Here is a 27,166-nt window from a genome sequence, read left to right as displayed (position 1 = left end):
ATTGATTCACAGAACATATCAGAGCAGGCTTAAAAGAAAGCACATTATTTAAACCTATTAACCTATAAAAACTATGAGGGGATATTCTCACTGGGGAATACACTCGAAAAGCGAAGTTATCACAGAACACATCTGCTTATAGTTATGATACTGATCGCAGATAAACCCAGAAGAGAAAAAAAAAAAAATTATTTAAATAGTGAGAAGGGAGAACACAACAAATTTTCAATTATGTAGAATTATCATTTTATAATTTACCATCATTATTTCTATCCAATATGAAAGTCATAATTATTTATATTTAATTTACTTACTAAAGACTTTTACTAATTGAAAAAATGCATATACATAGGTAGTGAACATTTACAATGATGCTATTATTTTTCGTCTCTGAAAGTGACAAATTCACTTTAACATGTGGACAAACTATACTGAGTATGACTTAACAAACAGCACATCACTAACTTACCATAGACAAAATTCTAATTTTTTTTTTGTTTCCAGATATGATGATTCAACAGTGACACAAGTCACAGATGCTCAGGTATTGAAATCCAAGCCACCGCGTATGCCATACTTGCTGATGTACCGCAGGCATGACACGTTACTGCCACACAGAGCGACTGGCAAACCTGAATGAGACTGTTTTAAACAGCAATGCTGCCAACGAAGTTTTGTAAACGAGGACGATAGTGCTGTGACAGTTAGTGTTAAAAGTGAAAGTGACTTTCAAAAGTGAGTTATTTATAAGTTATCTGTGCCTGTCAGTAGTTACTGCACAACGAATATGTAAGTATATTGTAACGTAAATAAATTAAACGTTTAAATAACTTTAGTGCAGGCTGTATGTAATATAAAATGCAGAATATATAAAATAGGCCATAAGTTTAGATAAGTTCTGGCCCTGTGACACATTGCTTGAATAAGAGAATGCAATAGCCACACCTATCTCAAGTTATGAAGGTTTTAAGTTTGATAGCCCATACACATACAATAGGTAAGTATGGTAGTTAATTTTGGAATTTGTTCTTGTGCCATTTGCTAGAGATCCTTAAAGTTTAAGTTTTTGTGTTTTTCAAAGGGTTGCCAAGAAGCTAAATGACTGGTGACTGGGTGCATGATTTTTACAAATATACTAGCTTTTGCCTACGGCTCCGTCTGCGCTAAATTCGGGGTAACAAAGAATCTGTGTTCCGATTTTTAGCTTCCTACCTTGAAAATTGCAAAAAGTCCCATATAAAATTTCACCCCCTCTTTTAAGAGGTTGGGGGCATGTTTTCAAAAAATAAAAAAGATGCAGTTTTTTAGTCACAATTAATCTGCATACCAATTTTTAGCTTTCAACCTTGAAAATTGCGGAACGCTCCATACAAACTTCCATTTTAGGGAAGTTGGGGGTTAGAAAGAGACAAAAAGTAGCCTATATCACTCCATGCTTTCAAATCTCTCCTCTTAAAAATATCACGTATTGTGTGCCCCCGCTCTCTCACTACCACATTTTCTCATGAAAGGAGCATATGCTGACAAACTAACTTTCATAAAATTAGGTATATCTGGCTATTGCAGGTTTTTAGTCCATTTTAATTTAACAGCACAAAAACTGATTTTTTACCGAATTATCATTTGTTTTTATAAACTTATAATATATATTTTTTTTGACAATATTCTAAATCTACGTCTGTATATAAATAGGAATACTTGTAAATATGTTTTACTTATTTCTTTTGTATAGAGTACAAATTGGGGAATATTAATTTATACACATTTTTTTTAGTTTCGCTGGGTAACATTTTTAATGGAATTTATTTCAAAAAGTCATGAAATTTCAAGTTATTTATACAATGATACGCTTGTAAATATTATTCGATAAAAAAAACAAGGTTTTCTTTTTATTTTATACTACAATTTGGTTGTTGTGTTGAAAAATCATAATTTTAAATGTATATACAACTGTAAATTATCCTATAAAAATATATTCCATGTTATATTTTTATCTGGCTCATTTTTTTTATAGCTGTAAGTTTTTTGACAATATGGAATTGTATTATAAATATTATGAAAAATTATAAAAAAAATTAGTGTTCTATATTAATATGCATGATTCTGGAATGGTCAGTAACATTCATGCAGGATAATGAAAATTAAAAATTATATAAATTGTGGGAAGTACAAAGATTTGTATATTGTTGTGATATGGATAAGAGGCGCTCGTTTTTTTTAATAACAAAAAAAGTATATTTGACAATTTAATTAACTTGAAACAAAAAAAAATCAATAATGTGGCTATTTTGAATATTGTTATTAGCAAGATTTGTTGTATACATCCTAAAAGAAATGTATACAGAATTTTGTAACAATTAGTGCATCAAGATTCAAAACTTGGATATTGGAATGAAAACAAAATGAGCGTCTGTTTATACTAGATTGCATTTTAATATTGGAATGTATGGGATAGTTAGAAAAAGTGGAACAATTTGGTAAACAAAACATTTCGTCCTAGACTTTAGGTTAAGGTTTGTAAGCATTCCTGTCCACATAGCATTGCTTCATTCTACAACATGAATTAATCTCAGGAACTGCGGATTCGAATTAAACTGGTTTTTTTCGTGTTGGAATTGAATTGATTAAGGAATACCTGTAATAAAGTTGATAAACATACTGACCAATAGTAACAAAAAATTTTGTTTTGAAAGCATTGGTTGTGTGCACTATGGAATCGTCCCCCCAAGTATCCTAGGGGGTGTGATGCAGACAAAATAGAAGGCTAATGTCTGGCCGCTCAGAAACGCGTTTCTGTCAGGTTGTGATAGGACAAACATATTCAATTACAATTGCCTCGTTTTTTGCAATTGAAACAATGCCCTTCAACAAGCAGGTCGAAGTTATCACGACCTGTCAAAAACGCAATCTCTGAGAGGCCGGACTGTGTGAGATAGGACAAGACATGCTATGTGGATAGTAGTGCTTACACACAGTGTCGGTGCTTGGCCGGACTGATGGTGTGCTGGAGCGAGTGCCCTTGGTTAATGTGATATGCTATGAGAATGGACAACTAACGTGGATTGTTTAGTTATAATAATTGTTATATTGTAAGTGTTAAAGGTAAAATAGATTATATGTTATCTCGCCGTTGGCCTCTGGGTGTATGTTTTTAATGTTATTGAAAGAAAAGAAAAAAAATTATTAAAGTCACCTCTGAGATCTGTTCCTATCTGTTTGAGATTTTTTTTTACATACCCACACAAGTGTAACGAATTTATCGGCATAGGTGAAATACGGCGATGGCAATGTGTGTGTCATTGGAAAACGCCTTTTCTATAAATAATAAAAGACTAATCCTCAAAATGAGGTGTTACGAAAGTAAAACACAAACAATTATTTTTTTCTAGCTCGTTAGAAAACATGTTTAACATGATTGCATTAGTTCTAAAAAGAGAAAAAGGAACTCTAGAGAAGACTTTTGTCTATTAGAAGAAAATTCCAATGACATATTTCATTGCTAAATGTTAGCTGATCTGCCCTATCACCTGTTTGTAGGAGTTTTCGACATGTTATTTCGTATTTTATCTATTTTGATGAGCCTCTCTCAGTACAGTCACTTTTCAATTATTGAAATACTTCAGTGTCAAAACAAAATGGACTTGATAGTAATAAAATTTGAATTTGAGCAGCAAGAAATATTTCTAAGATTAAAAATGAAGTACAGAATGTACGACTTTATTTCTAGGACAATAAAGTCCATATTTGATGTTACAGTGTTTTGATACTCGAAATTGACTCATTAATGTGAGAGAGCTAATGCTTACTAATTATGTGTTTCAATAATATTTTACATTTAATATAATTGGTGTGTGATTGATATTTTGTAATAATTTCTATTATGATATGACTAGTTGAAGCGTAGCTGCTTTAAAGATCGCTCTTTAAAAAAAAACTATTATGTTTGTAAAGAACAGGGTTGGCACCAAAAAATGTTTTTAAATGGCGTCATTATATTTTATAATGACCAAATATGAGACAAATATAGATTCATAAAATATAGTGTAAATAAAACCGGCCAAGTGTGAGTGAGCAAGTGTATTGGAGCCTCCTTAGATGTTTAATTTTATTCTGTTTTTAACCAACTTCAAAAAAGAGAAGGTTCTCAATTTGAACTGTGTTTTTTTATGCATCTACATCAATTACTCGAAGACAACTAAACCAATTTGAAAAATTATTACTATTTTTCATAATCAGCAAAATCATCTTTGAAAATTTCCTTTTTCACTATCACATTTCATGATATTGTATTAGTAATCCTGTTTTATCCTTTGGGTACAGAACCCTAAAAAGTCACTAAACAGAACTGCTTCATTATAAAATGAGCTGATCTTGTGTGCCTGCAGATTATAAATTAATATACATAATATTTGGTTTTTATCTAAAATAATAAAACACATTTAAACATTGGTTTAAAATTTTATTGATTTAAATTGCCAACCCTGTGATAGTGAACAATATGATCTCACACTAAAATATTGTTATTTGGGTGTTAAATTAAATTAATAATTAAAAACCACATTTTTCATTTGTATGTATGTGTAAGTACTAAATTAAATAGAATTAATAAATAAAGGCAATATATATCATGGCCTTCTTGAAATAAAATATTTTGCTAGTAACAAATTATTCGTAATAATATTATAACAATAAATAATAAAAATTGATAAACATTTTGTGTTTGCTACTAAATAGCGCTTTTATACTTAAGTGTTAAAAAATGATCTAAAACGCAATTTGGTTTTGAGTCCAATTGTAAAAAAATATTATATAGTCTTATAATTATAGTCAATTTAATAAAAATACTATGTATTATAATGAAGAATTCATACAATCAAGTAGGGTGACCTTTGCTTTTCATTGTAACTTTGATGGTCGACAGAAAATTGGATATTTATATTCGCTTTTCTGGTTTATGTTAATGAAAAGAGGTTTTTTTTATTCTAAAATAATAGATTAGTTGACATTTTTTTTTAATGGGTTTAAACAGTTCGTTATCGTTCTACTAGACTAAAAAAAATTTTCATAATTTTTTGAAAAATGATTTCATAAAAATATTAGTTTTTTTAAATATTTTTTGACAATACGAGTCAAAACGCCTGTCGGTCAATATTAATATTAATCCCATACAAATGGAGCGTTTGTCAAAAATGTTAGTTAACAATTTGTTCGATGTCTAATACATCGAGTGTGTTAGTGACGTCACAAAATGGACGATAGCGTTTTTGACGTTTGGAAAATTAAAAAAGTACGTGATATTCAAATTAGTTTTTAAAAGAAATCCTTAACTTTTATTAATTGATATCGATATATTTCGGACCATTATTCGATGTACTACACAAAATTAATATTGTTTATATATTAAATGTGTCAACTACCCTATTATTTGTGTAGCCATGAGCAATATATAGTCAATTTTTTGCTAGTGTTTATTTGTAATTTGTCAGAATTACATTGAAAAACAAGTTTACCCAACTTGACTGTATAGGTTAGTTTTGTAACTTTCTGGTACAGAATTATATAATATTAACATTCTAAGCTTTTTTTTTATATGTATAACTTGGTTGTTATTCGTTTAATTTGGATTTTGGGTAGCTCATAGCATAGTTAGTGATGTAGGCAATATTTATGAATCATTAATTAGTTGAGAGATATCAAATCATCCCCATCCATTTATCAATCACCCTATAAAATCTGAGCCAAATATACATTTTTATGGCAAAATGTGTCAACATAGTTTTATTCTTGTTTTACTATAGTATATTTAACACGGTTACAGAGAAAATCGAAATATTAGTCGAATTAAGAAGAGAAAATCATATCTTAACTTCGTGCGTTCTAATGGCTCTATAAACTGTAGCACTATTTAAATTACTAGACCTCAGACCAAATCACCTTTGAATGGACTTGTATCTGACTCAAATTCACAAACAAAATTGTCTGTCGTTTTTTGAGAGAGTCCATGTAAACTCACACGTCGAAAATATTTAACACCAATAAATATATCCTGTGTACTTACACTACAAATAAATATAAATTTAAATCGAAATACCCACACATGTAATTTTAACATAATGAAAAATTGATTCTATAGACTCAGTTTGTATAAACACGTTAGATCGTGATCATGTACTTTTGACAGAGTGGTAACGTCTATCGAGGCATGTCCTATGGTAATTGGTCTGAGGGATAAAACTTCAATTTATAACTTGTTTGGTTAAATTCCAAACAAGTCAAACTTTAGTTTGCTCAAGATATAATATGATTACGTTGATGATCATGTTGGTCTATGTGGGCCACAATTGGAACCTTTGCAATCGAGAATATTTTCAAAATTATTGATACATATTATACTGTACTGAAACGGTGATATATGTAACACTAACTAAATTTTCCTATAGTGATGTGGTACTTACGTAAATTCACAGGATTCAAATCGCAAAATCAGTAATCGCTCGATAACTTCTATAGCAACGTTATTTATCTCAATTTCTTGTTTTGTTTTACTAACCGTTGGTAAGAAACTTAAGATAAAAAAAATTGCAAATAGATCGGCTATAATTAGTTAACCGCCCTTAAAAGTATTCGATATCTCTGTTACTATCTGTTTTAATGAACTAATTTTTGTACATAAATTAATTTTTGTTAGTTTTAAAGAAGAATTTAAGTATTCAAAAAATGAAATTTGTTATTACTCCAGAATAAAATGTATACATGTGTATTTTTGGCTCGGCAGTTTTATTAATATACCCCCAGTGAAAAACGTGAAGAATTAATTTGAAGTTTTTTTAAAAAACAATTATTTGACAGATACGAATTTAAGTGCAAGATAGTCGTTTGGACATTTTAATTTATTGTTAATGCACAAAATGATGTTAATTTTAATTAATATTGTTTATTTCAATAGTAATGGTATTTTCATGACAGCTGACATGTTTAGTATAAGATTCAGTAAGTCCGTTTTTTATTGCAATTGTTAAAATATAAGTCAAAATATTTTTTTTTGGTTGGTTTAGCTTTTCCAGTTATGCATGGTTTACATTGACTTATACGCGTTTTAAGCATTTATTTTTTCGCTTGGGAAGAGATCTGATTGTAACAGTCTCTTAAAAATTTTGGCTCAATTTCGGTTCAACTTATTTTTTTGAATTGAAATTTTACAAGATCAATCAAAATTTAAAGGATTTTTAATATTCTGTATGTATTTTTGTTGTGCCAATTTTGGCACAGATTATCTCGTCAGTCGGCATAATGTGGTCATCTACAAAGTCCGATATAGCAGTTATTTGAATTTTATAATTTTAAATTACCAATAACATAACAGCAAATTGACTGAAATGATGAGGTACGCCTTAGAAGTTCAATACAGTCATTGGTAGACAATCGAACATAAAAAAGCAATATTTTAATGGCCACTATTTTTAAAACATTAGTGAAGCGTTTTGGTCATGTATTATTAACAAAAATCTAAGCAAAAAAGAAGTACAATAAATATTTAAATCGAGTATAAAATAATGTAAACTAAACGCGGCCAAAAGATTTATTAAGAGATAAGGTTTATTACAGCAAGTTGGTTTTTGAAGGCCTCATAATTCATAGACCCGGCAAATACCCACTATGTATTTCGTTTCTGCTTAATGGTAGGCGTCCAAAGACCTGTATTGGAAGCATCACATCAAACGGATTTTTAATTTTACGGTAGATAAAATTCGATGCGAATCTGTGGGCGCTTGTCTTTACTAAAAAAATTCACTCGAAAATAAATCAACTGCTTATTACAAAGTTAATTACTGTACTTCTATTGTATAATGGAAGTATCCTTATGGAATAGTAATTTTTACTAATATACTGCAATTTATATAGTTAAAGCTTCTTATTTGCGGTGGAATACATTCATTATGTAGGTATTTTGTGGCAAGCGAAAAAAAAGTTTTACTTTAAGTCTATTCGGCTATGCTCGTTAGTAAAGTCAACTCGGGACTTGCTAAAAAAGATGCCAAATTATTATACAGGGTGCTCGGGAGAATTTCCCATAACTCAAGGGTTATATTCTCTAAGGAAAAATAATGTTTAAGGAATATGTGTTCTAAAATGAATACTTTCAAAGTAAAAAATATCTATTTTGTAAATAGATTTTAAATTGTGTCCCTCATAATCGCGTCCACATACGTATATATATACCATAGCCAAACTTATTCATCGATAAATGTCATGAAGTACTAGTAAAGTGCGGAGTGTCAGTTGAAATATGTCGTCGATATCGACAGTTACCACTACGATTACGTATTTTAAAATGTAAGAAGAGATAAAGGCGTGTGTCACATGGATTTGTATAAAAACATAAAAAGTTATGTTTTTAGTTAATAAAAATTATATACAAGTATGCAGTTCGACTCCTATAAGTGGATTTGTGAACACCTTGAAGTTATGGGAAATACTCCAGTGCACCCTGTATAACAAAACAAGTCAAATCTGTAATTACGGTATAATCGCGTGCAAAGGAAGCTTTAACTGTATTAAAATATTTTACATATTAGTAATTTTGCTTTGGCGCAAAATTGACTAAGATAAAAAGCAATTTAAAGATTTGTAAATAAAAATAAGCAGTTGACTTGTGTAAATGACTTAATAGACCGGCATTTTAGTAGTAATTTTTAGAGGCGTTATTGAATATTAAGAGAGCGAAAATTTTACATAAAAATGACGTAATTTCTTTCTGAAAAAACACAAGGTACCTATGTACGTTATTAATTTACAGGTCCGTATGAAACAAATCCTTGTATTCTTAGTTGAGCTTTTAAAAAGACTGAACGCAAGGCCCCCAATATTTATATATACTATCAGATTAAAAAAAGCAAAATATTCTAACTATAAATATATAGTCTTTTAGTTCTGTAAGTATGTTATGTTGATACATATTTATTGATAGAATGCGGTATTTTATGATCCTAACTTATGATCTTATGGCTGGCTGATATTTATTGTAGATGAACTGTTGATGCCTATTTTCATCAAACTATAAGTACTTTTAATTGCATACTAAAAGTCCCCGTTGGCATTTAAATCACTACGTGGGTACTGTTCAATTAGTTGGTTCATTTATGGCACAAATGTAAGCAAAATAAATGACGGTCCTCTCCCGCGTATAGGAGAGTCGGGGTATGACGTCAGAGCCATTCTTTATTCATTATTAGTCCAGTGATAAACTGTCAAGTATACCGTGAAGTCAAAAGACCGCTTAGGGATGTGGACAGGAGAAAAATATCGATACCATACCCATAATAATACGATATTCTTTTTTCACTGTCCACATTCCTAACAGCGCTGCAGATTTGACAGTGTGTGGCTGAAATTAGCTATTTCACAGGCAATCGTTTAGTTTACGCACCTCTTGTCATGTCAAACGTTGCCTGCCCTGCGTGGGAGAGTACTCATTTGTGCGATTTACATATAAACAAATTTACAGAGAACTCTAGATTATTTGATGTATTTGTATATAACGACTACCAAACTGGTTTATTTTACCTTGACAATTATATTTCAATAAGTTTAACAACTGTTAAAATATTCCTTCCTATTTGCAGCTAAAGATTCTGTTTGTCGCCGATAGGTCGAACCTTATTGGTCGCTTGCGTAACTGTACTAGCCAATAGGGTGACGTTGTCAAGTTCAATAAGTCAAAGCGAAGCTTAACTGGGTCCGCTAGTACTATGTATACATTCTACAATACAAAAACACTGGAAATGTAAAATTTTAGTTTTTATAAAACTTGTATTAAAATTCTACTGAATTTAATATTTTGAAAATAGGCATGTCTTTTCCTCAATTTATAATTTTACAAAGTAAAGTTATAAATAAGGTTTTAATTTTCATAGCCACATTGTTTCCATTTCATTGTAGATATAGTTAATCGTTATTAATGTATAGTTTGTCTTAACAATTAGTAAATGTTCCTGATACATATAGCTAATTATTATTATTTTTAATTAATATTATCCGATCAAAATAGTTGTGAGTGAAAATGAGGTATCTATAATTATTTTAAGATGTCTGCTTTCTGTGTAAATCGTAAAGCTCATGTGCCAATAAAGATACGAGGTCAAAAACATTTTGTACGAGTATACGTAATCGATGAATATGGTCCTTCGAGCCGGATAAGTTTCGTGTTTTTAAATGATTTTCTAGTTTCAATAGGACACCATAATGCATATAGTATCATTGGATAATATTATATGTATTATTTTTATTAAAATCGTTTTATAAGTTTAGATAAGTTGTAAAACCTTAATTTTAGAGGATTTACTTCTGTCTCATCATCTTTGTTTGACTTTGTAATGATCACTATCAGGGGCTTATTTACCACAAGCTCTCAAATCCGTAGCGATTCTACAATGGTACTATAGGACCCTAGTGGCTATAGTACCCTGAGGCCTAATAAGTTTATCACAGGATTGTTTCGATAACGATGTTGGACGTTATCGACCAATTCATTCACTCAATCCGTACTAGTTACTGAGATTACGCACTTAAACGAGATGGACAGATATATTATGGAATCGCTAGGGATTTAAGAGCTTGTGGTTATGCCCACACCTTAATTTTTATCAACGCTTGTCAGCCCATGCTTTTTTCATTTATGATTGATTGTCTATACATTGATCTGTACATAATTAACTACAAGGTGTTTTAAGTTTTAAATGATTTTTATGTAAATTTCAATTTTTTTATCTGCAACATGAGCTATTCACGATTTATACCTACATATTTTATGGACTACATTTTTACATTAATTCTCTTGTACTTTATTTAATACTAGCGGACGCCCGCGACTTCGTCCGCGTGAAAGTCGTTGTAAACTTTCAAGTACCCCTATCCTACCCTACCCAAACCTACCTCTACCCTACCCCTACCCTACCCTATCCCAACCCTACCCCCTACCCCCACCCTACCCTACCCCTGCCCTACCCCTACCCTACACTACCCATATCCTACCCCTACCCTACCCTACCCTACCCCTACCCTACTCATTAAGGCTGCACTTCTTTATTTATTCCTCCCACCGTGAGTCGCGTCGAGCGCGGCAACCGTTACACAAAAATAATCCTTAAAGTCCTTAAAGCATGAATTAGTATTCACGCGCAATGGCTTAGCGTATTTCATGTATAACTTTGGTGTTTCTTTACCGATTTGTATGATTCTTTTTTTATTAAATAGGTAATAATGTTATTTTTTTTAATTAGGGATGAGTGATGAGTGTTATAAACATAAGAGTCGAGAAATATAATTAGAAAGCTCCGAACTGCTAAGCTATCGGGAGTTACACGTGTTATTGTGAGTCAACCATAAAAGATAGATATATATGTGTTATTGTGTTTTATAGATAATTTTAAGGAGAATATTTCCGTCATACATGATTTCTATGTAGCTTTAATCATTATGGCTGTACACGCGACGGAAGCTTAAAAAATTGAGTAACTTCTCCCGTTTTCTCAACATTTCTCTTCACTGCTCTGCTCCTATTGATTGTAGCGTAATGAAAAGTATACTATAACCTGCCCAGGAGTATGTTGAATAATTGTACCAAGTTTCATTAAAATCCGTCCAGTAGTTTTTGTTTCTATAAAGAACATACAGACAGACAGACAGACAGACAGACAGACAGACAAAAATTTTACTAATTGCATTTTTGGCATCAGTATCGATCACTAATCACCCCCTGATAGTTATTTTGGAAATATATTTCATGTACAGAATTGACCTCTCTACAGATTTATTATAAGTATAGATTTACAATCAAGACGCATTGCGACAGTAAATTTTTGGTGTGAGAGTCTGTATTGGCCACACTTTTGCCATTTTGTAAAAGATACAAATTCGTTAGCTCATGCTTCTACTACAGGTAATTAGGTAGGCATTTATGGAGTTTTTTGGCTTTGAGAGGTAGTAGAATTCAAGGGTCCAGATCCTCAATTGTTTAAACATAATACGTGGATTTTATTATATTTTTCACGAGAAATCGTGTCTTCTAGTGTCGTGTCAACTAGAAAACCTTAAAGTACATTAAGTCTCTGGCGGGATTTTTAAAGGGTTGCCATGAAGGTAAGTGACTGGCGACTGGGGCAATTGTTTCTCATATATTATTATGGCGAGGAAAATATAAAAAAATACGTTGAGGGTCTGGACATTATAATCTGCCACGTCCCAAAGCCACAACGATCCAAATTCCATAGTTGCTTTCCTATCTTACCTACGACAGGAGTATGGGCTGACAATGCTTTTATGAAATCAACAAAGTCTTGATACCACAGACTCTTCAACTACTAATTGATATGTTTTATATTTGTTAAATACGAACTCTGGCTTTACGGCCTTATTAACCGACTTCAAAAAAAGAGGAGGTTATCAATTGATAACCTGCTCTTTTTTTGAAGTCGTCGAAATATATTAACAAGGATTAAGTTTTAAACCTCAATTTTCTTCAACGTAAAGTGGACATAAAAATTACTTGTATAAGGCTCACTTTAATTTGAAGAAAATTGCGGTTTCAATCTTAATATTTATAAATATGGCTGAAGTTTAATTATTATCTACCTGGTATTTTAACTCGCGATACCTTACGGTATACATAATTGACGGTAAAAAAAATAATATTTTAAATTCCTTAAGTGGTTTACCGTTTGAATCTCGTTTAACAGTGCCTTATAAATTTAAATATATAAAGTTATTCAAACTTAATTTACTAAATTAATTAAATACTACGTTAAATATATTTTTCAACATTATTGCAATAAAGATTTTGACCTTTTTAAAAATGCTGCCATGTTTGAAATTTTATTGGTTTTGTCATTGATTTTATTTTGACCAAACTGTCGCCATGTGACTTGACATAGTTTAACTGTTAATAGAACAACATAAGGTTCGAATATTTGATAATACACATGACAACTGTACTAGCGTCCTAATTAATATATATCAAGTTAATTTGAGTAAGACAGTCTTTTTATAAAATTATAAATATACTGTGTGCGATATAAAGGATTGGTAATATTAGGGCAGAATGCGACTCTAGAATTTGCAAAAAAATATTAAATTACTCTTTTTTTTTTTGTACATTATTTGTATAATCCAATATCCAAGCGCATTACCAGCAATTACACTATTTTTCGCGTCTGCCCTAATTACTGCAAGTCTGCTGCACTCTATATATTTCTAGTCTAAATTAAATTCAAAATATATTATGCAATGAAAAATATCGACGAAAAGACTATGAAATCTAAAATTATACGAAATAGCTGTAAATTATATGTGCAATAGCAAATAATTATTATCATTAACTATTATTACTTTTTTTTTTAATGAGAGGTTCTCTATTTAAGTTACGTTTAATTTTAGTTTTTAAGATCCAAGGCTGTATTAAAAAATGGAGTGTTTCCCAATGTTTGTAATCGAGTATTTTATTCAGTACAGAACTGTAACTTGGAACTAAAAAGGTCCTACATCATTATTTTACTCGTGTTTTAGTGAACTGCATAGTTTCAATAATATACTCAGAGGCACAATTATCCGCCCACTTTAATTTGCACGAGTATATTATAGTGGGGGCGGATAAGTGTGCCTCTGTGTATATGTACTTTACTATTAAAATGGGTGCGTTAGACGAATATTATAATTTATTTTTTGAATATGAAATTGATATCATTCATTTTACATGAAGCAAAATGGAGTTATCTCTAGCAGGTATATAATAAGTTTATGACTTATTATCAAAAACGCATCAAACAAAACATGATTTGTAAATTGTTTTAACAATTTCATTTGGTCATTTAAATGATATGAATATTTCTATTGTGTGTCATCCGGTATTTATTTTGTTTATATTTTTTATATTATGAATTTTGTAAAAATCAATACCTACGAGTTACAGTTCTTATAATGGATTATGGTTTTCTTTTTACCTATAATTTTGAACGTGTAAATAGTTACTACTGATTGTGACGGACTAAGCGACAAGATCAAAGAGAATATTAATATTTAATGTCTGGTTCAATCAGATTCCTACGTTGTTGAAGTGGATATATGTGTGTGTGACTAATTATTATAAAATAACCCTTTATTTTGGTTACAAATTGGTGTTATGAAAATTTTGTGAATAAAACATGGTGTCATTCTGAACAGTTGTTTTTTTATTTCAAAACCAAAACTATAAACGGTATTTTTACATTTAACTTTTACAATATTAACTATTTCAAATTCTGAAATTATTTCTCATGGGCCACGATATTCTGGAAAAAAAATTAGTTTTTGTTTATTTTAAGAACGATGTTAGAAGAAAAAGATTGTAAATAAGTTACTTAAACCACATTCGATGTTTACAACTGGCACACAAAAAAATATTTCCGCGGCGCGATGACAGTGCGGCGACTGAGCTCAGGTTTGCTAATTAGCATAGTTTTAACGTGCCACTTGCGATCCACGTATAACCTATCTACGTCTTTTTTTCGTAACATCATTGCCTTTTTAACCGACTTCCAAAAAGGAGGAGGTTCTCCGTTCGGCTGTATGTTTTTTTTTTTTTTTTTATGTATGTCCAGCGATAATTCCGTCAATTATGGACCGATTTTGAAAATTCTTTTTTGTTTTGTAGGGTTTACTTCCAGGGTGGTCCCATTTTTTTCATGTCAGGATCTGATGATGGCATCCTGGAGAAATTGAGGGGAACTTTCGAAAGTTGTAGAGACGGCTAGTACGTTTGTTAGTGTTTCCATAAGGTATTTTAAACCACTACAACTTTATGAAGGTTTGGAGTTGGTCTGATGATGGAGCCGAAACACAGACGATGGAACTCGTCAAGGATTTACAGCAGTCACCTTTTGTTTGGGCTTGATTAATTTGTATTGATGAGTACTTTCCACCTATATGGGTTGTGACTGTATTAAGGGTCTGGTGATGAAGACGAGGGACAGTGAAGAGAACTCCTCGACGGTTCACAGTAGCTACCTTGTGTTTGGACTTGATAAATTTGTATTGATGAGAACTTTCCACCTAGATGGATTGTGACTGTATTAAGGGTCTGATGATGAAGACGACGGACAGTGAAGAGAACTCCTCGACGGTTCACAGTAGCTACCTTGTGTTTGGACTTGATAAATTTGTATTGATGAGAACTTTCCACCTAGATGGATTGCGACTGTATTAAGGGTCTGGTGATGAAGACAAATCACAGTGAAGAGAACTCCTCGACGGCTCACAGTAGCTACCTTGTGTTTGGACTTGATAATTTTGTATTGATAAGAACTTTCCACTTAGATAGGTTGTGACTGTACACACGCAGTGGGTATGCTAACACTAAAAATAAAAAAATAAAAATTTTAATAAAAAAAATTCAACCGACTTCCAACTCAAAAAATAACTTTAACTAAAAAGCAAAAAATAACATCCTACCTATGTGCTACCTTCTGATCAGTTTGAAGGCGGTGCCAAGCCAGTGTCGTGTTTTAATTAAAGCTGTTTCTGGAATAACCACAGAAATTTTGTAGTTTAAACGTATTTAATTAAAACATCACTGGCTTGGCGCCGCCTTCAAACTGATCAGAAGGTAGCACATAGGTAGGATGTTATTTTTTGCTTTTTAGTTAAAGTTATTTTTTGAGTTGGAAGTCGGTTGAATTTTTTTTATTAAAATTTTTATGGACATCTACACCGCTTTCGATTTCTATACGACATCGTACCGGAACGCTAATTCGCTTGGCGGTATTACTTTGCTGGTATTATATAATAAGAATATTTATTATGTTTTAAATACCATCAAAATTCCCATCACCCTCCAACTTGTTGGAAAAGACTGATGAGTCCGGCTCCATAGCTACTGAGCTATTAAGGATAGGTTAATTAGTTGAAAAGAGAAAGTCTTATATTCTATAAAAATAAAATTATACGTACCCTTACTCTGAATTTGAAAACAAGGTAGAAAAGCGCAAATATAGCTATAGGTAGCAAAACGAGCATCGTCAATATCCAGCCCGCGACATCTGTTTCTGACCAGGTCGTGATTCCGGTTACAAATGTCAGCTGTAAAATGAAAAAATGAACATGTTTTTTATACCGGTTATTTAATAAGAAAACCAACGTCGAACATAGGTTGATTCACAATATTTGTCAGGACAACTTAACAAATCAAACCTTTAGTGGTGTCGCGGACTTGTGACCGTTGTATGTAGGGTTAAGGACGTCCTTGACAGTTAACTAACACTGCCCTTTTCCACTCAAGTCACTCTCCCCGCCTATCCCAAAATCACGCATGAAGAATTAAAACTAAAATACAACAAAAGGTGTAGACGGATTGAACGCCACGACAAGAATGAGCTTAACAGTCATTCCCGCCCGATCGCTACCACTCTCTAACTCCCCACTATTTACGGAAACAAGTCGTGCCACCTAGCGTTGACATAAGCTAACGCGAGATCGACCGACTTCGTAGCCGTTTCAGACTACTATTTCCTAAACTGGCCTATTTATTAAGGTAGGCTATCTATTAAGGTTAAAGTTATTAACCTACCAGGAATATGACACGTGAATAGGTAGGTAGGGTAGGACAATAAACTATTAGAAAAGTTCTGATGAGGAAGACTTACCAGGAATATCGCAGGCGTTAAAGCCCAGCATATTCTCAGGAATACGCAGGGATATTCACCTACTGCAAAGTATACATCTTCACAGAAAGTGGTCTGTCCATACACATAAGTGACCACAATGGGCACGGCTCCTGCTATCGGATTACGGGTTTGCAAGACTGGCCACGTCATCAGGAAATTTAGTATATACATACCACCCTGAGAATATATTTTTAAAGTAATAGTATAAGTATGGATTAAAATGCAACAATTTACTTCATAGTAATCATCATAATCATCATCATATCAGCCGTTGGACGTCCACTGCAGGACATTGGCCTTTTGTAGGGACTTCCAAACATCACGATACTGAGCCGCCTGCATCCAACGAATCTCTGCGACTCACTTGATTCCGTCAGTCCACCTGGTGGGGGGTCGATCAACACTGAGCTTTGTAGTGCGGGGTCGCCATTCCAACACCTTGGGACCCCAACGTCCATCGGCTCTTCGAACTATGTGCCCCGCTCATTGCCACTTCAGCTTCGCGACTCGTTGAGCTATGTCGGTGACTTTGGTTCTGTGGATCTCCTCATTTCTGATTCGATTACGCAGAGACACTCCGAGCATAGCTCCATCACCCGCTGTGCGACTGAGCCTTCTTATGATGCCTATAGTTAGCGATAGCTTCATAGTAAAGTGAACTTTAAATAGCAGTGATTAGGTCCACATTACGCTGAAGGTAAATTGATGCTTGAATTTTAATCCATGTTTATAAATATTGCTGTTAGAGTAGGTACTTAGTAGACAAGTAGGTAACTCAGAGATCCCACGCACTATACTTATGACCAAGACTAATGACAATGATAAAAAACGATTACTAAAAGTAGATTTTGCGACCAACAGCCAACGGGCCATGGTCGCATTTTGGTACATTTTTTATTAAATTAGTCGCCTTTGTTCGCCTCAGTTTCGATACCCTAGTGCCATATCTATAGTATAATTATGATTGAGTAGATCCATAACTAGACGAGCGATCAAGGCTTTTTTTTTTATTTCAAAAATGTATTTAATGTATTTTTACTTGCAACACTATCCAGTAGGTTTTTTAGAAATTAAGTAATAAGACAGAGTTACCTGTGTACATAATGTGATGATGCCAACAATACCGAATATCACGCACATCAGTACGAGGAAAGCCCACGATATTTTCCGTATCGAGCGACCGGTGAAAGTTGACATGATTGTCTGTACCAGCAGAGCCTGAAAAAACATTTAGATATGTTTAGCACTAGGGCCGGACCGTCCATACGGCGAACGGAGCGGTCGCTCCAGGCGCCAAATCCTAGAGGGCGCCGAAATGGTAAAGACAAGATCGAAAATAAAATTTATTTCTTTTCGATCGTCTATATTTAAAGCGACGTGCGCGAATTTACTTCTAATAGAGGCGTCTTTCTTTACCTATGGTGCAGGGAGTGCGTTGATTTTAACCCGGGTATATACAGGTAATAGATGGCGCTAGGGTGATGATTGCACCCGGGCGCTGCGTGAGCTAGAGAGTCTTTACTTATAGTGCAGGGGGTGCGTTACACCCGGGTGTCGCGATCTCAGGGGCGCCCAAGCGCCACTCGCCGCGCGAGTTTTATAGGTACTAGGGGGCGCTACGGTGATGATTGCACCCGGGCGCTACGTGAGGTAGAGTCTTTACCTGTAGTGCATGGGGTGCGTTACACCCGGGTACCGCGATCTCAGGGGCGCCCAAGCGCCACTCGCCGCGCGGGTTCTATAGGTACTAGGGGGCGCTACGGTGATGATTGCACCCGGGCGCTACGTGAGCTAGAGTCTTTACCTGTAGTGCATGGGGTGCGTTACACCCGGGTGCCGCGATCTCAGGGGCGCCCAAGCGCCACTCGCCGCGCGGGTTCTATAGGTACTAGGGGGCGCTAGGGTGATGATTGCACCCGGGCACTACGTGATCGAGAGACGGTATTGTGCCTGATTTTCAATTGGCCTGAGTATGGTCAAAATCTTCGCGTTCCATAAGTTCGTAGCCTAAGTAAGCCAGGAAACTACAAAGCTATAATTTTTTAGTTAATTTATTTTTCAACTTTATTTAGAGCTCAATACACTTATTTTGTTTTGTCTGTCCTTCTGTCTGTATGTTCGCGCTATTCCCTGGTTTTACTGGACGGATTTTGATGCGGATTTCACAAATAGATTAAGCATAGTCCAGGGCAACATATAGGCTTTGTTTCATTAAGATCGGATATATAGCAAAAAACGCGCGGCCTTTGGCCGCGAACTTTATTCTACACCGGCCTTCGGCCGGGAGCTTGTAATAGGGCTTCCGACTGTGACTATGGCTGGGCATTTTACCCAAGCGCAAAAAACGCGCGGCCTTCGGCCGCAAACTTTATTGTGAACCGGCCTTCGGCTGGGGGTTTGTAATAGGGCTTCTGACTGTGACTATGGCTGGGCATTTTACCCAGGCGCAAAAAACGCGCGGCCTTCGGCCGGGGGTTTGTAATAGGGCTTCCGACTGTGATTATGGCTGGGCTTTTACCTAAGCGCAAAAAACGCGCGGCCTTCGGCCGCGCACTTTATAATATACTACTATATCATATAAAAGTTTTGATTAAATTAAAAGCGAAACATAACATCGTATGTGCTATCTTCTGATCAGTTTGAAGGCGGTACCAAGTTAGTGCTTGCTGTGTTAATTAAAGCCGTATCTGAAAGAAGTGTCTGAAAATCCAGTTAAAATCTTTATCTGTACGGCTTGAATCGAATCGAAATCGAACGGTCGAATTGAGAAACCTCCTCCTTTTTTTGAAGTCGGTTAAAAATGTATGACATTCCGATATACGTTAGGCTACGAACTTTTCAAACGTCCCTAGTATATAATGTTAGGAGCAAACAGGAAAGGCGCCATAATTGGATCTCGCTCCATTCTAAAATTTACCTCGGTCCGGTGCTGTTTAGCACTTAGGGCAAGCATAGGGAAGCACTAAAATGTGGTCTTGTGCTTATTATTACAAGAAGGGTTATGTGTTTTGCGCGTATCTTGTATGTAGGTAAGTAGGTATGTAGGTAAGTATGTATGTATGTAATATTATTTATTACCTCGTATCTTCCAAACCACTGAAAGGATTTACGTAATTAAGATATCGTTAGATTCATCTGAAATGTGAAGTTAAAAAAACAACACGACGATTGTGAGGTGCTATACTCAATTTGATTTTTTTTCGAATATTGCGATATGGATATCAAATTTAAGGGCTTATTAAGAGGATTTCAAACTGGTATATCATGGCCATTTAAAAAGACTACAGTTAGAAAACAGTATTAAAAACAAAAGTAGACTACAGTGGGTGACTTTATTAGGTGTGAGCAGGTTAGGCAGTCGGGTTTTTTATTTTTTTAATTATTGAATTATACAGTCTGAGGATGGGTCGTGGAGGTAAAGTGGTTACGTCTGCAATATTTATTTATTGAAGTTCTTCTATACTTCCGCTAGACTTAAGGAGTAAGTTGGTGAACGTGCGTTTTTGTGAACGAAATGAGCAATCGGGCGATGCGATGCCATCTACAGGTTGAAACAGTGTTTATAATTTTAAACTACCACTAGATGGCGTTCTTAAATAACTTTGAAACAATCCCTTTTCGTACAGATATATAGAACCTGCTGCGATGTAAATATGCCTGAGGTTCAAAGATGGGGTTTAATTCACTTCAGTAGTGTGGTCTAAAGCACGCTAGTTTTTTTTCAATATTTTTTTCAGATTTTCTGCAAAAACTACCTTCAATAGATTAAAAAATACCGACTTAATTTAACTTACAATATCTATCGAATAAATAGCTAGAATAACGATATTTATGTCAAGAAATCTATTAGCGAATTTTCATCGTAGTTATACGTACGTAAACTAACAGTATTTTTTACGTTCTTCTGCTTTCTGGACACGAGGACCGAACTCCATAAACGCGGGTTCAGTTTCCTCTCTTACTCGTCTCATCTTGTCAACAATAGCTAGCCCTAGTTTACCGCTTTTTGGAACATACCGTAGAACAGACAGACAGCACAAACAGCGTGGAAAATATGAGAGCAGACCAAACTTGACTGCCCGGTATCCGCGCGGCGTAATCTGCCCACAGTATCATTGCTGACGATGAGCCTGCAATAATAGTAGATTGTTATACAAGGGGCTAAAAAGACCCATTACATACGAGGTATTTTTAGGGCACGAGTCGAGTTTATAATGGGCTTAGCCCCGCGTTTTACACTCTACCCTCTACTTTTCACTACGATTGCAAGAAAATAAAATAATTCAGTACAGTATCCAACTATTTATTTTAATTAAAAATTAAGCTTTTATCGGGTTACTTAATTTCAGACTGCTGTAAAAATGAATAATGTAATAATGGTAGGGTAAACGTGAGAGATAATATTTTTAAAAACTCTATTCGTAAGTGAATCCACTCGTTCTTTTCTCCACTTATTTTTCGTAGGTAGGTATTTAAGTAAATGCATCTCGACATTGATGACAACAGATTGAAAATTTCAATTTATTTTTCCTTTTTGTCCATCTCCAAATTTGGGGCACAGTTCTCACTAGATGAAGTTCTATATTAGAATGGCTAAGATATTCATCTCTTCATCATCATCATCATCATTATCAACCCATAATCGGCTCACTGCTGAGCTCGATTCTCCTCTCAGAATGAGAGGGGTTACACCAATAGTCCACCACGCTGGCCCAATGCGGATTGGCAGATTTCACACACGCAGAGAATTAAGAAAATTCTCTGGTATGCAAGTTTCCTCACGATGTTTTCCTACACCGTTTGAAACACGTGATATATAATTTCTTAAAATGCACACAACTGAACAATTGGAGGTGCATGCCCTGGACCGGATTCGAACACCCTCCGGAATCGGAGGCAGAGGTCATATCCACTGGGCTATCATGGCTTCACTTTTATTCATCTTTTACCTTTCCATATATTAGTGCTGTTATCGTAGTCATAGTACAAGGCGCCATGCGTCGCGCCCAACACGAGCGCCGCCGCGATACTGCTGAGCTTGCACGCGACGAACGCTGACATACTCGTGCTGGAGAGCACTCGCTTCTGCTTCGGGCAGTACGAGCCCAGCATTATCAGCGTGCCTTGCGACGCTGACATTTGTATTAGCGCATATTCGAGAGCTTCGCGCCATATCTGAATATATAGAACCAAAAGTTCACTCAGGGAGGTAGTTTAGGTATACTTAGTAAACGTCCGCTAAGAAAGGATTTTGTGACATGGACGGATGAAAGAGGTCTAAGGGTTTTGGCTAGTAATATTTATGTGCAAGATGCCCAGCACTGGATAGCGCAATATTGGTCGAACCCCACTAGACGGACCCATCACCCTTGACATCAAGCAGGTTAGTGTGAGCCGCTGGATACTGGCGGCTTAAGGCTGTGATGTTTGGAAGTCTATAAAAAGCCTATGTCCAGCAATGGACGTCCAATAGCTGATAATGATAATGGTTTGAGTTGTTAAAATTAGATTAAGTAATCACACCCTATATAGGTACATTGTTTGCAAAGCATCTCATAAACAAGACAGTATAGTTCTATATTAGGTAACATTTTTTGAATGAAAACTGGCCTAATTGTGAATATTAAGGAACACCTTAGTCCAATGGTTAGGCATGGCTTTGGACGATAAAGTTCTGGGTTTGCGCATCCAACACGAGCGCTGCCGCGATACTGCTGAGCTTGCACGCGACGAACGCTGACAAACTCGTGCTGGAGAGCACTCGCTTCTGCTTCGGGCAGTACGAGCCCAGCATTATCAGCGTGCCTTGTGACGCTGACATTTGGATTAGCGCATATTCGAGAGCTTCGCGCCATATCTATATCATTCAGGGAATTAGTTTATACTTAGTAAATTCCGCTAAGAAAGGATTTTGTGACATGGCTGGATGAAAGAGGTCTAAGGATGTCCGCTAGTAATGTTTTATTTAGAAGAACCTCTGCACCAGAAAGCGCAGTATTGGTCGACCTCCACTAGGTGGACCGATGACATCGGATTAGAGAGAGCCGCTGGATGCTGGCGGAATAAGACTGTTGTAATTGCACGTCCATAAATGAACTAAAGGAGCCTATATCCAGCAATGGATGTCCAACGTATAATAAAATTATGTTATACACATTTGAGTTTTTAAAATTACATTAGTTACATGGTCAATCAAATCCTATCATTATACATGGTGTGTAAAGTACTTATCTAATAAAAAGACAGCATAATTGTTACACGAGTAAATATTTTTCTACTGGCAGCTGATGATAATTATAGTGGACATTAAGAAACTAGTAGTTAATTTGGAAATGTCAGCTTCATTCTGTGTTTAGCCATGACTTTGAGTAAGAAGTTCCACAATTACGGGTTGTATTACCATACGGGTAGTAAAACCATTCATTATTTATGTTATTGTGGAGCGGAAATATCAGTGTTGGTATAAATAAGAGTGTATTTGATGACTTAAGCTTAGTTGTTTGTTAGGCAGCGTGGACACCGTCTTATTTTCCCACACTAAACACATTATTGATCATAAATTGTTTAGTGTGGGCATCGAGAACATGACGGGCAGGGAAGGTGAGTGTTTATGCATTCTAAAGAGATCCCTTAAACCTACTCCCAAGGTCACAAGTCCTGGGAACTGAGGTGATTCTTCTACCACAAAAGAATGGTACAATTACTATGCTACCCGTTACATCACATTTGTGCTTTAGACGATAACATCCTAATTTCGGTATTCGCTAGTACTAGCAAGTATATATTTACATGTACTCCTTCAAACAGGACGCTCCAATCGCACTCGGTGAACATCCTGAAAGCGCCGTGTAGCCGTATCACACCGATCACGCTTGACACCAACACGAAAAACGACAACACGTCCTTGAATAGCACCAACTGAAATAGGAAACGGTAAATATTATCACTGCAGTAGGAAACATAATAACGGCATATCGAAAAAGACATTGTCGATTAATAGCGAAGAATTTGTCTCAGTCCAAGCCCCCCTAGTGCCACGTCGATTCTCTTTATAATTCGAAAACTAAAAAAAAAAAAAACTAGAAAAATGTATGGGCATGACAGATTTTGATCACGTGACCTGTCTATAGCAAATGTCATTCCCATACATCTTTCTAGTTTTCGAGCGTTAGCGATCGTAGAACGAGAATCGACGTGCAACTTGGCAGGTCTTTCGTCCGAACGCAACAAAAAAGAGATATTTTCGACTTCGCCGCTAATATCGACTTGAGATATTAAGTAAGTCGTGGTTTCCACGATATATCGCGATGAGAGAAAGAGAAAAGTCGACCAAAAGCAACGAAATCAAAAACATACCTAGTTTTCTCTCTTTAGTTCTATCGTAAGAGAGTGTGAGCGACATTTTTTTTGTTTTTATTTTTTCATTTATTTATTATTTACAAGTTAGCCCTTGACTACAATCTCACCTGATGTTAAGTGATGATGCAGACTAAGATGGAAGCGGGCTAACTTGTCACAACATTTCCATTCTCTCGACAAGTGATATTCATTGACGCTTACTATAGTCTGGCAAGTTTGTTGATGACACTCCCATGATATGCGGGCGAAGTAAAGTGCATCAGTTGTGGATTTGTCATTCATCGCTACACGCCCCCCGGACTGCGCGTACCATCGGGAGTGTTACGAACGAAGTTGCCAAGCTATAGGTGAGCAGGCTAAGTCAATATACCTTTGAAAAACTGTATATCCGTTTGCAAGCGATGAAGTACACCAGCACCCACGATATGACGTAATACACCGTCAGATCGGGCACCACATTCCCCAGTCCGCCGTTGAAGCCATCGCGTTTGAGATTCAGCACGAAGTTGCTGTGGAAATATTAAAAAAATCTCTAAAAATACCTTTAAAGCTTTAGGGTTCAAGGGAGCGTATATTGTAGGATAGATTACTAACTAATGTGCATTGGAACATGGGTGGATAGGTAGGTATACGATAGATAGGCGACAGTTTTCTACCTATGATGAAGCGGGCCTTCTGCTAGATCGATGTCTGTCTAAATGGTCAAAACTACCTATTCTGTCTCATGTCACATTTTGATATGTAGATAGGGTTTTATAAATCCTTGACAAGTTAGCACTTGACTGCGATCTCACCTCATGTTAAATGACGAAGCAGTCTAAAATGGAAGTGGGCTTCCTTACGGAAAATATACATACTAAAATAATTGGTTAAGGTGCTTAATTAAATGGGTAATTTTACTTACAAAAAGAATGACTGCGATGGTGTCTCACTTCCGTTAGTCAGTGGGCGGTGCCGCGCTGAACAAGGCGGGTCGGCTGCGGCGGCGCAGTGGAGCCAGGGCAGGAACGAGTGGAAAGAGTGCACCACCATGGATAGACTCCATGCACTCACTGCTCCGAACGATAGAGCCATAAACGCGCAGGACAGTATCATTGACAGACCAATACCTGCAAAAATTTAGCATACATTTTAAAAGCGTAAGAGCTTTTGAAGATGCGTCAGACTTGCTAATTTCGGTTAAAAATACAGCTTCTGTTGGGTATATTGTCAACACATTTTCTTGCGCTTTAAAGGGCGTGAAGTACTACTTACCATATTACATGTGAAACACCAAAACCTCAGATAGCTGAGCGCAGAGGTTTTTAAAATGCCGAGCTTGGCTTTAATGTCCGGACGTCCTTGTCATTTCACTCCCTATCCCAACGCCGATTATTAGATCTAGATGCCCGAAAAACGTCCTTTAGACAACAAGATACACAGCGTCGTCGTCAAGAAGACGCATTTAGAGAGGCGTTCCGCCCATCTTCTGCTTCTGCCTTCAGGTCTCATCAGGAGGTGCTTCTGAGCTCGCCTAAAATTTATTAGGGAGCATACGGCACTTGTGCAATCAGAACAAAAAAATTGACGTTTAACGTCACCTAAACGTGGATTCCAACTTTGCAGGAAGGACAGGATCCACCATTACCCATCCGCAAATCAGTACTTCCTTCTTAACATTAATAAATACCTCTGGCCACGGGTGCCATATCCCAGCAATTCAAGACGCCCTTCTTCGTGACCACGCCTAGTGCCAACTCCAAATAAAACGCAGGGTATACAAGGAGCACACTCAGGACGTTGTACATAAACATAAAGGGCAGATGTCTCCGGAAGTCGTGGACGTAGGGATGCCACCACAGCTGCACGATGCCGATGCACGATGACATGACCAACTGGCGGTAGGTGATGTTGTTGGTCCATCGGTCTGCTAACTGTTATCAAATGAATAATAATGAGATGTTAAGATAGTGATGTGACTATAGCTTGGTAAGTTTGTTGATGACAATCCCATGATATGCGGGCGACGGGAGGGGATGGACTGCGCGGGTATGAGGACGTGCGCGCAGGGCAGGGAGAAGGACTGCCGGGTGTGAAGTCATCGCTACCTCCCGGCCCGCGCGGACGAATTTGCCAAGTATAACTATAATATTTCTAGTCCGATCCGAGGGGATCGTTGATTAATATAATAAACTTAAACAATGAATAATTTTATTTTACTGTTTCGTTTTGATAATAGAAACTGTGCCTCTGGACTTCTCAAGTGGCAAGTCTAGAGAGAAGTTCTACATTAAATATGATCGAGTCAACATCTCTTAAAAATACTTTACAATATTAATAAACCAAATTCAGCTTAGGTATACCTACTTATTTATAAAAAACGTACCTACCTACCTATAATATTGTAGGTACACAAATAAATGAATTAAGCTTACTGGACATTACACGGTAATAAACATTCAGGATGCTGCATCATAATTTTTAAGGTGAAAATGATAAAAATAATTATAATTACTAATGGCTCTATAGTTGACTCCGTATCCCGAGTTTCAGTTGAAGTTTTTGTGCGACTGCTCTGTAAAAAAGTAAACATATCGTCAACAATATAAGTAAATAGATAAAAAATATAATAATCAATAGAAAAAAAGTAGAAACCGGATATCTTTAATTTGTATAAAATTACCAAAGAATTTAAAATGGTTTTTAAAAGCAGCTTGCCTCAAAAACCCAATTTTGGGAATTCTTTTTTGTATTTTTGCGCTAAGCTCGAGAATTTTTCAAAGGAAAGTTATTTCATTTTCACAGCAAAAACGAAGTCTGGAGCAAAAATAAAAGTTACAACGAAATAACAGAATTAGGTACTCGCGGAGAAGTCCGTAATAAAATAAACACATAATAAACATTTACTTACCAAACTCTCACTCATTTTAATAACAAAAAAATTAATGAATAAGCAATAAAATAATTATTTTTCACAAATGGTTGTTTGGATATAAGACAAGTTTGATCATTTTCTGACGCGTAAAAAAAACAAGTATAGATTAAATATTAAAGAAGTTTTTTTTAAATAAAATTGCAATCCAATAAATTCTTTTCTGACAGAGTAATTCAAATATTCTGACATATTATAGCTATTA

At 35.4% G+C, this 27,166-nt stretch overlaps 2 protein-coding genes across 4 annotated transcripts in view; one reads left to right on the top strand and one right to left on the bottom strand.

Annotated features, from left to right (window-relative positions):
• Window positions 1-14,211, top strand: part of LOC112053634 (uncharacterized) — a 32,235-nt gene extending 18,024 nt beyond the window's left edge. For all 3 annotated transcript variants that reach the window (XM_052885820.1, XM_052885821.1, XM_052885822.1), the window contains one exon: window positions 505-14,211. In XM_052885820.1, coding sequence (XP_052741780.1) covers window positions 505-640 — 136 coding nt within the window. In that variant the 3' untranslated portion in view covers window positions 641-14,211. The remainder of the gene's footprint in view (window positions 1-504) is intronic.
• LOC112053633 (sodium-dependent proline transporter) lies at window positions 14,202-26,955 on the bottom strand. The gene is made up of 11 exons (XM_052885934.1): window positions 26,941-26,955; window positions 25,720-25,963; window positions 24,955-25,159; window positions 24,421-24,559; window positions 23,481-23,609; window positions 21,641-21,866; window positions 20,709-20,821; window positions 17,784-17,909; window positions 16,671-16,868; window positions 15,979-16,107; window positions 14,202-14,321 (listed from the first exon to the last, which is right to left on the bottom strand). The coding sequence occupies exons 1-11, from the start codon at window positions 26,953-26,955 to the stop codon at window positions 14,298-14,300; spliced, it is 1,548 nt and encodes a 515-aa protein (XP_052741894.1). The 3' UTR covers window positions 14,202-14,297.
• Window positions 26,956-27,166: the final 211 nt, after the last annotated feature.

This window comes from Bicyclus anynana, chromosome 15 (assembly GCF_947172395.1).
Source record: "Bicyclus anynana chromosome 15, ilBicAnyn1.1, whole genome shotgun sequence".
Classification (NCBI taxonomy): domain Eukaryota; kingdom Metazoa; phylum Arthropoda; class Insecta; order Lepidoptera; family Nymphalidae; genus Bicyclus; species Bicyclus anynana.
This window is presented reverse-complemented; position numbering and strand designations above follow the sequence as displayed.

Excerpts from the sequence above, each read along its gene's own strand:
- LOC112053633 (XM_052885934.1), bottom strand. Across the intron at positions 25,160-25,719 it reads TATGGCACCCGTGGCCAGAG|GTATTGGTCTGTCAATGATA; the intron begins GTATTTATTAAT and ends AAATTTTTGCAG. Across the intron at positions 16,869-17,783 it reads TCATCACATTATGTACACAG|GGTGGTATGTATATACTAAA; the intron begins GTAACTCTGTCT and ends ATATATTCTCAG.